At 39.7% G+C, this 14847-nt stretch overlaps 1 protein-coding gene across 2 annotated transcripts in view; it reads left to right on the plus strand.

The window, feature by feature from the left end:
* PPP2R2D (protein phosphatase 2 regulatory subunit Bdelta) overlaps positions 1-10167 on the plus strand; it is a 41258-nt gene extending 31091 nt beyond the window's left edge. For both annotated transcript variants that reach the window (XM_054982929.1, XM_054982930.1), the window contains exons 7-10: positions 3718-3882; positions 7061-7230; positions 7315-7406; positions 9260-10167. In XM_054982929.1, the coding sequence (XP_054838904.1) occupies positions 3718-3882; positions 7061-7230; positions 7315-7406; positions 9260-9539 (707 nt within the window). In that variant the 3' untranslated portion in view covers positions 9540-10167. The remainder of the gene's footprint in view (positions 1-3717; positions 3883-7060; positions 7231-7314; positions 7407-9259) is intronic.
* Positions 10168-14847: the final 4680 nt, after the last annotated feature.

Genomic DNA, 14847 nt, shown 5'->3' on the forward strand with positions numbered 1-14847 from the left:
TAAAACAACGCAAGGGAAGCAGAAGAGTTCGTGGTATTAGAGATGCCCAGGGTAAGATAAAAGTATTATCCAAAGATTTTGCTACAGTATTTGCAAAATTTTATGAAGATTGATATTCCTCCAAGAATCCAGACCTAAAATTGATCTCCAATTATTTAGAATCATATAAACCTTATAAAACTCTTTATCAGCTCAGCATAGGAACTACCTGCACAATAAAATCTCCCCTCAGGAAGTGCAAGAAGTGATTAAGCAGTTAAAAGGGAATTCCTCTCCAGGAAATGATAGATTTCCAAATGAATATTATAAAGTATTCTCTAAAGACCTAGTGGAACCTTTCACCATTCTTTCAAATTATGTTCTTGTGATTGGAGAATTGCCACATACTTGGTCTCATTCCGCAATAGTAGTAATCCCTAAAGAACAAAAGGATCAGTTGAATCCAGCCTGTTATCGGCCAGTTGCTCTATTGAATACAGATGCAAAAATATTTACTAAAGTGTTAACAAACCATCTCTTCCTATGTAGACATAGATCAAACAGGGTTTATTCCAGGTAGGAGTCTTGCAGACAACATACTGTTGTACTTTAAATGTTATTCATTATGGAAAATAAAATATAATTCAATCAATCATCCTTTTGGCTGATATTGAAAAAGTGTTTAGAAACCTCATATTTGTCTATGCTATTGCAAGCAGTGGGTTTTGGCCGGCTTTTTCTTAACACAATTAGAGCCATCTATAGTAGTTCAGGCACAAGTTCGAGTTAACAATACCACTTCTTACAAATTTACTATTACCAGGAGCGACCCTCTTTCGCCTTTATTATTCGCAGTTTCTATGGAATCGCTAGCTGAAATTTTTCATTGAGATAAGTTAATATATGGAATGAAAATAGGAAACAGAGCAAAAGATAAGTTTATATGCTGATGACTTAGTTGTATACTTAAAGGACCCTCTGAACTCTACCAAGAGCCCAACTTCTATTCTCTGAATTCCGTCAGGTCTCAGGATTATGTGTAAGCTCCTTAAAATCTGAGGTTTAGCCTATTTTTTTGAATGCAGCTACTTTAGATACTTTACGCAGTATTTTCCCTTATAAGTTGGTCAAAACTTTATGGAGACATTGAGGTGGTTTTATTAAATTTCAGGTTAGTAGGTACTCCTAAACAACATGTATTAAAGTTAGTTACTATTTTACTATCAGTAGCAAAATCTACTCTTGGTTTTCGTTGAGAAAGTAAACAGCCTCCCTCAGTCAAACTTTGGCAAACTTAATTATGGGATTATTTTATTTTAGGGAAACTGTCAGACAAAATGCAGTGTGTGATGTGTAGCAATTATAAATCTACTTTTGCAGAAACTTGGCACCCTTTAATAAGCTATATGATAGAAGCTGACCTCCTCCTGAAAGATCCAATTTATTGAGATACGATACATTTTTAGAATTACTACTTATTGGTACTGATGTGGTATGTCAGGTTGTGTCATTGGTTGTATTTTGGATGTTCTTTTTTAACTTTGGGTTGTGATTTTGTTTGTTTTGGTGTGTTGTATTTTTCTACTTGTAATAAATAGTAAAAAAAAACACTAGTATATTGGTTTAGGCCTGGTCTACATATGCAGCACAATGAAGTAGTCATGACAGGAGGCTGAGATATTAGAATACTTCATACTATAGGTGCAGGATTAGAGATGGGCACAAACAGGGGGAAAAAACGAACATGATGTTCGTTGCCATCCACAAACAGGAACTCGAGAACAACCACGAACGTGACCCTGTTCACAAACATGTTCGTGGTTGGCTGTTCGTAGGGACCAGCAGGCTCTCCTCCAGCCATCGTCCAAGTTTGGTCAAGATCCCTACTGCACCACTCCCAGAAACCTGACCTAAGCAGGCAGCAGGAAAAGTACCAATAATAAATAATAGTTTGGCCCCAGATCCTGGCAGCAGTCCTGAACCTGAGGGTGGGTAGATCCCTATTGTACCATGCCCTACCTGAGCAGGCGGCAGGAAAGGTACCAATAGTAAATAATAGCTTGGCCCCAGAGCCTGGCAGCAGCCCTGGAACTTGAAGGGGTAGATCCATATTCCCACCACGCACAAAGAAAATTCAAACTCCAGTGCATTCTCCCTGTCTCTCAAAATGCCAACAGCAGCTGTCTCTCCCTCTCCACGGTCTGCAAAGACTAGCCAGAGCTGGGAGCTCCCACCTCCCCCATTTGTCTTTGTTCTCCTGTAACAAATTTGGAGCTCCACACTTAGAAGGAAGACCTGCCTATCAAGATAAATTGGGCTTAGATTGGGGTTTCCAGGGCAACAGCAGGAGTTCAGACAGAGTTCAGACAATCCCTGCCTACGTTGCCAAGAGAATTGATTGCAGGTGCCAGACTGTCTGGCTTGAAGAACAGCAACGAATGAGGCTTGCAACGACCACCTGTTGGTTTAGAATGGGGCCTCACAAACAGCTTGTTCTCGAACAGCAGATTGGGCTGTTCATGGCTTTTTTTTGTTCATATTGCTGTTCATGCCCATCTCTATGCAGGATTACACTTTCTCAGTCCCCCTGCTTTAATAATTGCCTGTGACTGAACAGTTAGCACTATAAAGAGCTAAGCTAGAGCCTTTCCCTCTAGTATACTATTTTTTTAATTTACAGGGAGTTTTTAACCTGGGGGGATATTAAAAAGTGGCTTCCTCACCTGCAGTCTGAAAGAGAGAGCCCATTCTGCCACCTAATTCTGTTGCATGTGTAGAGCAGGCCTTATTCTTTCCTTTGTGCATTAGATCTGGATTTCTGAACAGTTTGATGAATTGTAAGCTTTTATGGTGGAATCATTTTGAAGTGCTGTTTTAGAAGATAATAGCAAAAACAGAACATTCCGCTTCTTCCAGAACAATGCTAGAAATAATTGTATTATATAACTTTGACACACAGTTTAGAACAGTGATACTTAGTGGCTGAAGAGCTATGCTTCCTTTGGCTCTTCTGAGCACTGTTCTTCAATGTTGCAAGCATCCCATGGTCCAGGAAAATGAATATGGACATTGTGATTGGCAGGTTGTACCCACCATGAAATAACTGCTGCCATTTGAGACTGGAGGATGGGTAAGCTATAAGTTCCACTGAGATGGTAAGGATGAAGGTATGGGGCCTATCCTGTCCAACAACGTCCTGCCCTTCTCCAGAGCCTTTCTTCCCAGCATTTGGGCAGCTGATGGAACAGAGCAAGCTGGTTGTGGAGAAGTACAGCTACCACCACAGCAGCCACCCAGGAAAAGAGCAAGCTGGCCACAGTGGGGTGGGGGTTATTTCCCTTTTTCCACAGCCAGCTTGCTCTCCTCTAGGAGTTTCATTCTGAGGAGAGAGCAAGAAAGCAGAGAGGGAAACTTGCCTTGCTCTAGATACACAAGGGCTGGCTGACGTTAGGCAGTGGTGGGAGAGACACCCTCTACGCACAGAATAATCTGGAAATTTAAAAAGGTTATAGCTGTATATTTAATGTTAATAGGTAGGGGGTGTGTGCTTGCGTATGTTTGGGGTGATACACAGGACATATAGTAGCCATGTGGCTCATTTGGTTGATGGTAATTGCAGATCTGGCTCTCTGCAAGCTGTGGTGTTCCACTACTTTAGAAGGACTCTCATCCATTAATGTATAGATACATTTTTTCCCCGCAATTAGATCAATATTGGCCTTTACAAGCAAATCTCAGACATTGTAGATATAAAGCCTGCTAACATGGAGGAACTGACGGAGGTAATAACAGCAGCAGAGTTCCACCCCCATCATTGTAATGTGTTTGTCTACAGCAGTAGCAAAGGAACTATACGGCTCTGTGACATGCGTTCTTCAGCCCTCTGTGATAGACATTCTAAATGTAAGTGGCTTCTGGGTTTTATATACCATTGTTAGAAATACATAGGTATTCTTTCTGTATGGTATCACCTGGTTAAAGAAATATGTTGACTAAATTTGCTTATATTTTCTTTAGAATTATTTTATTTGCAAAAACAACCTTTTTTTATAATCCTACATTTGGCTCTGTCAGTATTCTAGGAGTGATATTCCACTTTCAGATGAAGGAATGTTCTTTTAAAAATGGTTTGTGTTTGCCATCTGTTTTAAGTACTTATATTTTATATGTTCATCTTTCCATTTAATCGGGGGCATATTTTAAGTGAAAGGTTTTTAATACATTAGTCAAACTGATTTATTAAATGTTGCAGGCCTACTTGTAAACCAATAAATATTGAATTGGATCCAAAAACTGTGAAGAGAAGGAAAATAATCACCAGTGTTGTTCCACAAACCCTTGGTTCAAGAATGCATGCTATAGTAAACTAGATTCTGTAGCAGCTTTTCTGTAAGAGACTGTGCACGCTGATGTGCAAAAGGGCATACATATTTTGGATTGTTTTGCTTGCAAAACCTGATAGAATGAAGTGTATTGAGTTTGACATTGGTGTTTAATAAGGGAATCAGAGTATTGCAGCTAGGATTTTAATGACATCTGCATCTTGTGTATTGCTGTGCTAGCTTTGTCACATTTTTATTATGTTAAATTCCATGTTAATTGCCTTGAGCCCTAGATTTCTGAGAGAAAGGTGGGTTTTTAAATGTTTTAAACTATAAAGATGTGTGCGCTTTCTAGAATAGCAAAGCAAAATTGCCTTGTATTGTCGAAGGCTTTCATGGCCGGAGAACAATGGTTGTTGTGGGTTTTCCGGGCTGTATTGCCGTGGTCTTGGCATTGTAGTTCCTGACGTTTCGCCAGCAGCTGTGGCTGGCATCTTCAGAGGTGTAGCACCAAAAGACAGAGATCTCTCAGTGTCACAGCACAGCACACTGAGAGATCTCTGTCTTTTGGTGCTACACCTCTGAAGATGCCAGCCACAGCTGCTGGCGAAACGTCAGGAACTACAATGCCAAGACCACGGCAATACAGCCCGGAAAACCCACAACAACCAAAATTGCCTTCTAAACCATTTTCAAGCAGAAGTGTAGTATGTGCTTTTCTCATGTCTGCCCTTATAAAACTGTCTGTGCTGGCTTTGGTACTGCTTGAATGCAAGGTTTTAAAGCTTGAATTAGAGCACAACGGAAAAATTAGGGAATAATTGTTTTAGCAGTTGTTAGGATGTGATTCATGGAAAACCCACCTATGTCATGGAAGGCAAGATCTGTATTTTATGTGCACCTTGTGTGGTGCATCACGCGGGGATTCTGGAATTACCTACGGTTTGGCAAAGATGCCTTCTGCTGCTGTCCCAGTATTTCTTATGGGACAATTACACTGCAATAGTGGCAATCTTCAGGAGCATGACAACTATATTATAGTAGAACTAGCTGTACCGGTTTTCAAAAATGAAAGGTCACTATTTTAATTACTGAACCATAAAAAGCCTCCTTGTAGGTGAGGAGCTTTTTATCATCGAGTGATGGTTCTTGTCCTGTGACAGTTGTTTTCTTCCCAGAATTAGAAAATTTTGTTGCTGTAATTCTGTTGGTTTGTCTTGAGATGTTCTGGAACTGTGCCAAGTAGTGTTGATAGTTTAAATAAGGCAGATGATAGTGACAGTTTCTTTTTTTAACTTCTTCATTCCGGTATTGGTGTGCTTTTCTTTCCCTTGAGCTATGCCACTCATGCCATATGTTTGAGTCTGAATTTAATATTTCTAAGAAAGTTAGAATAGAAAGTTTGGAGACAGCTGCTTAAAATGTACACGGGTGTTTGGCACAGTAAGGCCTAATTACTAGTGTGCCATAAAAACACTATTCTACTTTCCTACCTTTAGATATGGGATAATATCTTGAAGAATTTTAAGCTACTAATTAGATAATTCTGTTTATAGATGCCTGTAATGACTTCATTCATAATTAAAATGCAAATAAAAACCTACAGTTTTAATCATGCTCTCTGCAGGTGGGATAGTGCAGACAGCCATAAATAAAATATTACTCTGTGGTATCTTTCAGTACTGAGAATTCTTAATAGAACCTTGGTGTATTTTTTTTTAAAAAAAAGGAGGTACATCTAGCAGATGCACATTAAAAAATCTTTAATTTGGTTTGCAATAAACATTCAGAATAAATGTAAGGCCAGAGAGAAACAAGATGCTTAAGTGCGTGTAATATTCTGATTGTATTGGTTCCATTTTATTTGCTACACCCAAATGGAGATTGCATTGCAGGCAAGCAACATGTAGTGGTTCATCTTGTGTAAATTAGTTCATTTATAAAAGATGGGGCTTTGGTGGCAGTCTTTTGTTTAGAACCTTTCAGTTCTTACCACACATACTTGGAGTAGCCTGGAGAAAACCAGAGATTCCATGTAAGTAATTTACTCTAGATAAAGAACCTCTTACATGAAGGCTGAGGTCCAGAGGGCCACATACATAACATGCTGGTGTGTGGTTTTTTTGTACCGTCTTCCTATTCTAGCCCCTCAGCCTCTTCAGAAAACCAGTCATGAATGCTGAGAAACCCTCCAGATTATAACATGTCACAAAGGTATACGACTGGAAGGAGAAGTTCGCACACACACACACACACACACACACTTTTCTATTCATGCACAGCTGGTTCTCTGGATTCCAGCACAAAATAAATCATACTTCATTCTGTTTTCAGGAAAAAGGGTGCATGGGTATTTTGTTGGGTGTTGTAGATGATCTGGTTGGTGTTGCTTCCTGGCATTCCCCCCTCCTTTGCCCAGTCATTCCAAATACCACCTGTCTGCTGGGCACTGGTGATGTTTCAGAGGCTATCAACACATCTATTAGCTGAGTTACAGAATTGGTGTGTGCATTATTTCTTCCCTCAGAGTAATGTCACTATTCATAGTGAAAGTGGGTAATATTGCTGTATAGGATCTTGCCATACCAAGGGGCATAGAGCAATGAGTGCATCCAATACGCTGCTTTTAATTTTTCAAAGTACAGTTTTATGACGCTTACTTTGGAAATCATTGGTCTAGGAAAGCAGTTGTCTGAACATTTCAGAATGGTTTTCATTTGCTGCTAACAGTTTTTCCTTTCTATCTTCTATATGTTCAGTCTTTGAGGAGCCAGAAGATCCCAGCAGCAGATCATTCTTTTCAGAAATAATTTCCTCAATATCAGATGTAAAATTCAGTCATAGTGGTCGATACATGATGACAAGAGACTACCTTTCGGTTAAAGTATGGGATCTCAACATGGAAAATAGGCCTGTAGAGACATACCAGGTACAGTATTTGTGCTTTATTATAAAATACACTTTTTCTAAAATGATGAATGTTCTCATATTGTTCAACATTTGTGTTTGAAAGGTTCATGAATATCTCCGAAGCAAACTTTGTTCATTGTATGAGAATGACTGCATCTTTGACAAGTTTGAATGCTGCTGGAACGGTTCTGATAGGTAAGTCTGACATATGCACTGATGCTCACTTTAAAGACTTGCTTGAATTGTGGAAATGCCTTATGTTCTTGATTTTAAGAAAAGGGATCCGTTCAGTGTGGTTCAAAATATGTTGGCCACTTAAGGCATAATATATGGAGGTGTCAACAAATTATTTTAGTGAAACATAAACATATTATACAGTCCACTTTAATATACTTAAAATAGCCATAATCATGTTCAGAATCTGTTAGCTCTTTAAAAAAAAAAGTAGCTTAATCTTGTTTCAGTCTCGTTGCAAATATTGGCAGCACACACTGCTGGAGGAGCCATAGCTGAGATAGAATGTGTGTTTTGCATGTACAAATTGTGAAGCTCAATCCTTACATCTTTGTTTTAAAAAAATTAGACCCAGTCATTGACCAAAGGAAGTTCTGTGCATAAATTGAATATGCATAAAATCTCTGCTCTGTTTCCTATGGATGAAAAGTACCTCAGTTAGCTAGGATAAATATCTCTTATTTGATATCCTAAAAACCTGTTGCCAGTAAAAAGTATGCAGTGCTATTGTAGATAATTCATTGGTATACAGTTAACTTGTAGCAAGTAGGAAGAAACAAACCAGACATCGAGGAACTGATTTATCCAAAGTACTTATTACTCACTAATATTTTTAGCATTTTGTAAACATTAGAATCTATTGCTGCTCATAATTTTATTTTGTATTTTAAACTTCCACCTCCAAAACTGCTTCTTTCCAAAGGTTAATGTAGCATTGTGTCAGCAGCTAATTCTCTTATGGCACCAAAACAACTCTTGGAATATTATGTTGTGGCACTTCTGGGAGAAACTATTTTCTACTTTCTCATCACCCATTCATAAAATTGCATTTACTTTTCTGGTGAGAGGAGGGAGTGAGGACAGGAAGTAGCACAGTAGCACTAGTATAAAAATCAGACTGTATAATAATAATATAATAACATTCGATTTATATACCGCCCTTCAGGATGACTTAACACCCACTCAGAGTGGTTTACAAAGTATGTTGTTATTATTCCCACAACAAAACACCCTGTGAGGTGGGTGGGGCTGAGAGAGCTAGAAGCTGTGACTGACCCAAGGTCACCCAGCTGGCTTCAAGTGTAGGAGTGAGAAATCAAACCCGGTTCTCCAGATTAGAGTCCCGCACTCTTAACTACTACACCAAACTGGCTCTTAACCACTACACCAAACTGGTATGTTTCTTGGTGATACTAGAGGCAGTATCTTTTACAGTGAGAACCAAATTCAACTGGAGTGGTAGTTGACTGGCAAATGAAGACTGGATTTTTATTACTGGTAGTGATAAGGAAAGAAAAAGGGGAAGAGGATGTGGTAATGTATCTGGGGTATTATATAGAAGGGATAAATAGGGGCCTAATCCTCATAAGTCAAGGTTCTCCAGTGTGCTGCCCATGGGCACCTGGATGCCTGTCAGTGTTTCCCTTGGCACCTGCCAAGTTTTTCCGAAAGTAGGTGGGGCCATTGTGAGGCAGGGCTCATTATTAGCTGCCTTCATTTAAATGAAAGGATTTTTCCACTGGAGGAACAGAGGAAGACGTGCAAGCACCTGGGCTTTTCTTAGTCAGTGCGTAGTTTCATTTCCCTTCAGGCTTTCCTTCTTCCCATGGTGTGCGGAAGGAGGAATTCTTTTTGGCTGTGCCTCGTATAACAGCCATTTGGAGTTTGGCCCCGCCTCCTGGGGTAGCAGTTTTGGGGTAGAGCTCAGCCACCCCCTCTCGTAACTACAAAGGTGCCCATGGGCTCAGTCACTGATACATTCACCTGGTAGACAAAAATGAACGTAACAAATTCTCTGTTTGTGTTTTATGCAGTGCTATTATGACTGGTTCCTACAACAATTTCTTCAGGATGTTTGATCGAAACACACGGCGAGATATTACATTGGAGGCATCAAGAGAGAGTAGCAAACCTCGTGCCATCTTAAAGCCTCGGAAGGTGTGTACGGGTGGCAAGAGAAAGAAAGACGAAATAAGTGTTGACAGTCTGGACTTCAACAAGAAGATCCTTCATACAGCATGGCACCCTGCAGAGAACATCATTGCTGTAGCTGCCACCAATAACTTGTATATATTCCAGGACAAAATTAATTAAAGACGGCTTATTCGAGGACAAAGTTGTCGTCTTGCATAGTTAAGCTCAGTTGTTTATCTGTCAGAAAGATGGCCTTGTTGTCCTCCCAGTAAAGAACATTGATGCACTTATTTCCCTTTATAGGTAAAGGAGAGAAGCTGGCCTGGATTTGAGTTCATGGTGTATTTCTGCCTTCAGTGAGGGAGAACGTGGAATTTAATTTTTGTAAACAAAGTAAGCCCACTAGAAGCAGAATTGATGGACAATACTCAATAAAGGCCAATATTCAAAACAAATGTATTTATTTAAGTCTGAGCCTTCCTTTCCAGTTGATAGACCAAAAAAATCTAACACCCAAGAAACAAATTGTCATAAAAATGTAATTTCTATCTCACGTGCTCTTTATCTGCTGTAATATTTGGGCCTTTCAAAAACATATATTTGTGCTTTATGCCTGTAAACATTCTTTCTCTGGCCTTCATCTAAGCTTTAGGTGTTTCTACCTTTGAGCATATAGGTAAGTCTAGAGTTGGGTGCGTAGACAGGTTTTTCATGTATATTTACTCACCAACTGTATCTATAACCACACCTTCTGGTGTAAACCACTTAATAAAAATAACAAACTATAAAAGTGTTTTTAAATCTGAAAGTATGTATTCAGTCTTTTTTATTGCATGTATTGAGATTGTGCAAAATATCTCTAATAGAAAGATTTGAAAATAGTTTGTCCCGAAAATATTAATTTTGACAGTATAAGCAGTTTCTTGTGATACTTGCTGCTTCAAACTCTAAACGTATATTTTCCTCATTACCTTAACTTGTATTGGTTTTCTGTACTGTGTGCACAAAAGAAGAAACAAGAAATTGGTTTAAAGTTCATATACAGCCTTAAAGGAGCAAGATTGTTTCGTACATCAAAACCTTCAACGAAATCACTGCTCTGGTTAACAGTAAACATGCCTCACATGAGAGGCACGTGCATTATTTTTTTACGCAAGTTCTTTGTTTCAAAGTGTATACTTTTTACTTCAGCTGGGCATAAGCATATAAAATTTCCCAATGCAGTTAGAAGCTTGTAGTTTTTTAAACTTGATTATGCCAAACAGGAGCACAACTTAAAACATGTTTTAATGCTTAATGTGGGTCTGACACAACGAGATCAGACTAAATATTGATGTGAAAATACATTTGTCAGAATCTGGGTTTCCACGGGCAATAGGGGGCTAAGGAAAAGTATGTATGAATTTTGGGATTTCTCATAAAAGGCATAGGATCTGCTCCCAGTATTTCACTGTAAACTTCTTTGGGTATAAACTTCATGCAAAGACTTGTGGGCACCACTTTAATAGCATTTATTATCTAGGTACTACCACTTTCTCCAAACTTGCTACTAAATGTGCCTACAAAATCCCCTTTGAAATTCAGACCCTTTGAGCTTCCTAGATAAAGTACAGGTGTATGGTTCACACTCCATTTTTAATGAAATGAAGGTTTAATATGATTGCTAAAAGTTGGCTGTGAATATGCAAGAGCAATGCCTCTGTTCTTATCCTGTCAATTAACGTCCATAGAGTGCCACTCTTGTTCGCGATAAACTAATAAATACTAATTTGGGGTTTCTAAAGATAAAGTTTAAATAAAAATCGTATACTGTATATCAGTTGTGACACTATTTGCAAATCTTGAAATGTGGAACGGATAGGTCATTTAAACCAATAGAGTGACTTTGTTCCTTAAAAAAATACATGAGAGCTAATACAATGGGATTGTACATAATTGTTCAATTATTTTGACCAAAAAGTTTAATAAATTTTAAATGTTTACCTGAACTTGCTCTGTGTACTTTGACAACTTTTTCAGTGTATTTTTCCCTGAAATTTAATCTAAGTTGTCTAAAGCACTCACTTTCAGTTTGCTTATTTTATTCATTTTGTTATACCAATTAATTGTTTATTTATTTTATTTATTTATTTAGATTTCTATTTTACCCTACCCACGAAGGGCTCAGGGTGGATTACAGCATATTAAAACACATTAAAGTTAATTTACACAGTCAACCATAATAGATTGATAAATATATATATATATATATAATATACTCACATGTAAAATATAAAAATATATATTCAAATGGCGGCAATCAATAGCAGCAGACACAACTCGACACGATAAGGTGGTGGACAACCTTAGTAGGGAGGGGTTCAGATTTTCTCCGTTTTTCAGCTGGTGGAGGCCAAGCCTGACCTCAACCATATGCCTAGCAGTACATCTCTGTCTTACAGGCCCAGTGAAATGATAACACATCCTGCTGGGCCCTGGTCTCAGTAGACAGAGAGTTCCACCAGGCTGGAGCCAGTACCGAGAATGCCCTGGCTCTGGTTGAGGTCAGGCGGGCCTTCTTGGGGCCAGGGACCACCAATAGATGTTTCTCTCCGGATCAGAGTGTCCTCTGGGGCACATATGGGGAGAGGCGGTCTCATAGATAACGCTGGTCCCAGTCCGCACAGGGCTTTATAGGTTAGTTCAAAACAACTCCCCTGCAGGATAATTCCAAGCAATCCAACAATTCACGGTGCAAACAGCATTCTATATATGTTAACAATAATAATAAAGCACCCTTCAATACAGTCAAAATAAACACTTTCAACGTAAGTACAAAAGCCGGTATGAGAATAACAAATCTCAAAATAGTTTTATAATCAGTACAAAAAGAATTCAATAGTCATAGTCGACAAGCACTTGGTAAGCCTCTTCCCTTGAAGTGCAGAAGTAAGAGGGGGTGTGAAAGCTTCAAAACCACAAAGAATTCCTTCAATGGTTGTTGTGGGTTTTCCGGGCCGTATTGCAGTGGTCTTGGCATTGTAGTTCCTGACGTTTCGCCAGCAGCTGTGGCTGGCATCTTCAGAGGTGTAGCAGAGATCTCTGTCTTTTGGTGCTACACCTCTGAAGATGCCAGCCACAGCTGCTGGCGAAACGTCAGGAACTACAATGCCAAGACCACGGCAATACAGCCCGGAAAACCCACAACAACCATCGTTCTCTGGCCGTGAAAGCCTTCGACAATACATCGAATTCCTTCAATGAATGTATGAATGGATGCTCATAAAGTTGCCCCGCCCTACAGACAGTCGGCCACATCCATTTCACACCCACGGTGCTTATTCAAGGGAAATATGATTACTGATCGCACAAGTACTAGAAATTCATGTAGCCATTCATATGGTCCTTTCACATCCTGCAAGCCATCGGCTAATTGACACGGACCATCACTTCCGCGCAATATATGTGCTATATGCGCTCCAGTTGGCACTTCTACAATAACACGCACTGCTGCATTTTGAACCAGCTGCAGTTTCCAGGTCAGGCTTAAGGGAAGCCCTGCGTAGAGCGAATTACAGTAGTCCGGCCTAGAGATGACCATTGTCTGGATCACTGTAGTTAAGTCGCTGACTGAGACAAGCTGCCTGGGCTGTCGCAGGTGGAAAAAAGAGGACCTGGCAACTGCTGCGACCTGAGCCTCCCATTTTCAAGGATGCATTCAGAATCACCCCCAAACTCCTAACCGATGACACTGGTTTAAGCGGCACCCCGTCGGGAGTCGGAGTCCGGCACTTAACCGCCTGCGGCTCAAATACAGGACCTCCATCTTCATAGGATTTAATTTCAGTCGACTCTTTCAACCAACCAGTCACGTCATCAAAGGCACACTCCAGGACATCCGGGGCTGAACCAGGCTGGCCGTCCATCATCAGGTATATCTGGGTGTCATCTGCATATTGATGACACCCAAAGCTCCGCACCAACTGGGCAAGGGGGCGCATATAGATGTTAAACAACAATGGGAAGAGTATTGCCCCCTGTGGGACACCACACATCATAGGTTGGCGGGATGACAATCTATCCCCAAGCGCCGCCCTTTGTCCCCGACTGTGGAGAAAGGAGACCAGCCACTGCAAGGCAACCCCGTGTATCCCCACGTCGGTTAGGCGGTGGGTCAGAAGTTCGTGATCAACTATTGAATACTGCTGACAAATCCAGTAAAATCAGCAGCACGGATCCACCTCGATCCAGATGTCCTGTTGGTGGCAACAGGTCACACCCACTCTTATACTGTATTCATTTATGCTCTGTTTCTTGACAGCTCTCTGCATTGTTTGGCCCTTCATAAAAAAAAAAAAACTAAAAACCTTTGTAGTCATGGTATACAGCTGTACTAAGTGGACCACTTTCTACATCTGATAAATTAGGTTCCAGCCCAAAAGCTTACACTATATTTATTGGTCTTTCTGGTATCACAAATCTCTTCGTTTCAAAAACCTAACAGCAAATTTAAAATATTAATGTTAGGCTGCCAGCAAAATGAGTTGAAATATTCTTAGCTCTCATGGTCCCAGAAGTGGAACTGTGTGAATGAATCTTGCAAAATTGAAAGACCGTGTGCCTTTGATTCAAAAATCTACTGAGGTACTTGATTAAAAAGCGGCTTAGTTGGGTTTGAATTTTTTCTGTTTTTTGCAGATTTTGTTGGTTCACAAGAAGATATTTGTACAACTTTTGTTTCAGCTTTTGTGTACAGTGTATCCACTTGAATGAGCACAATAATTCGAATAAAACCTGATAACATTTAGTTTCCTCAGTGGAGCCAGACTGTAAAACTGTATTTACTTTTCAGAGTAAATCTTATCCACTGTCCATTTGGAACCATTAGTGTGGTTTGACTGGTGGGTGGCACTGGATTATTTTGAGTTATAGTCAGATTTGAGGGGGGAAAGTAAAATTACCAGACATACTGTCTCATTCAAAATAGCCATACAGGTAGAATAAACCAAGTGCTGTCTAATTAGATTATGTGCCTTCCATGAGAGAAATGTTTTAATTGCCATTTGAAAGGATGGTGTCATCCTCGCCTCCATTAAAGGGAACTTTGTAACAGAATAGTGGCTGGGAAAGTCACGCAATCACTCAGTGATTACTAATAGTTCATCTCAACACCTGGACAAGATGATATAGGCTGTCCAACTACATGGGCTATTTTGAGATTTAGAAGTTAATTTCAGGACCTTGAATTGGTACCTGAAACTGAGCAGGTTGAGGTTAGTGCTCATGAGTGCAGCGGTCTTAAAGGGTCTGCTTATTATTCTTGCTACTACTGTAGCGGAAGCTACAAAACTGTCAATTTCTTGTAATTTCACTTTCTCCACCATCTTTTGCAATTTAGAGTCTTCATAATATGTGGCTAAAGTGTAGTGTCTGGCTATGGTAAAGTGAGTTTGAGATTCAGAATAATGGGGTTTTTTTAGAATTTGGTTTTTATCTAGTTAGTTAAAAA

The sequence above is a fragment of the Eublepharis macularius genome, chromosome 6 (assembly GCF_028583425.1).
Source record: "Eublepharis macularius isolate TG4126 chromosome 6, MPM_Emac_v1.0, whole genome shotgun sequence".
Classification (NCBI taxonomy): Eukaryota; Metazoa; Chordata; class Lepidosauria; order Squamata; family Eublepharidae; genus Eublepharis; species Eublepharis macularius.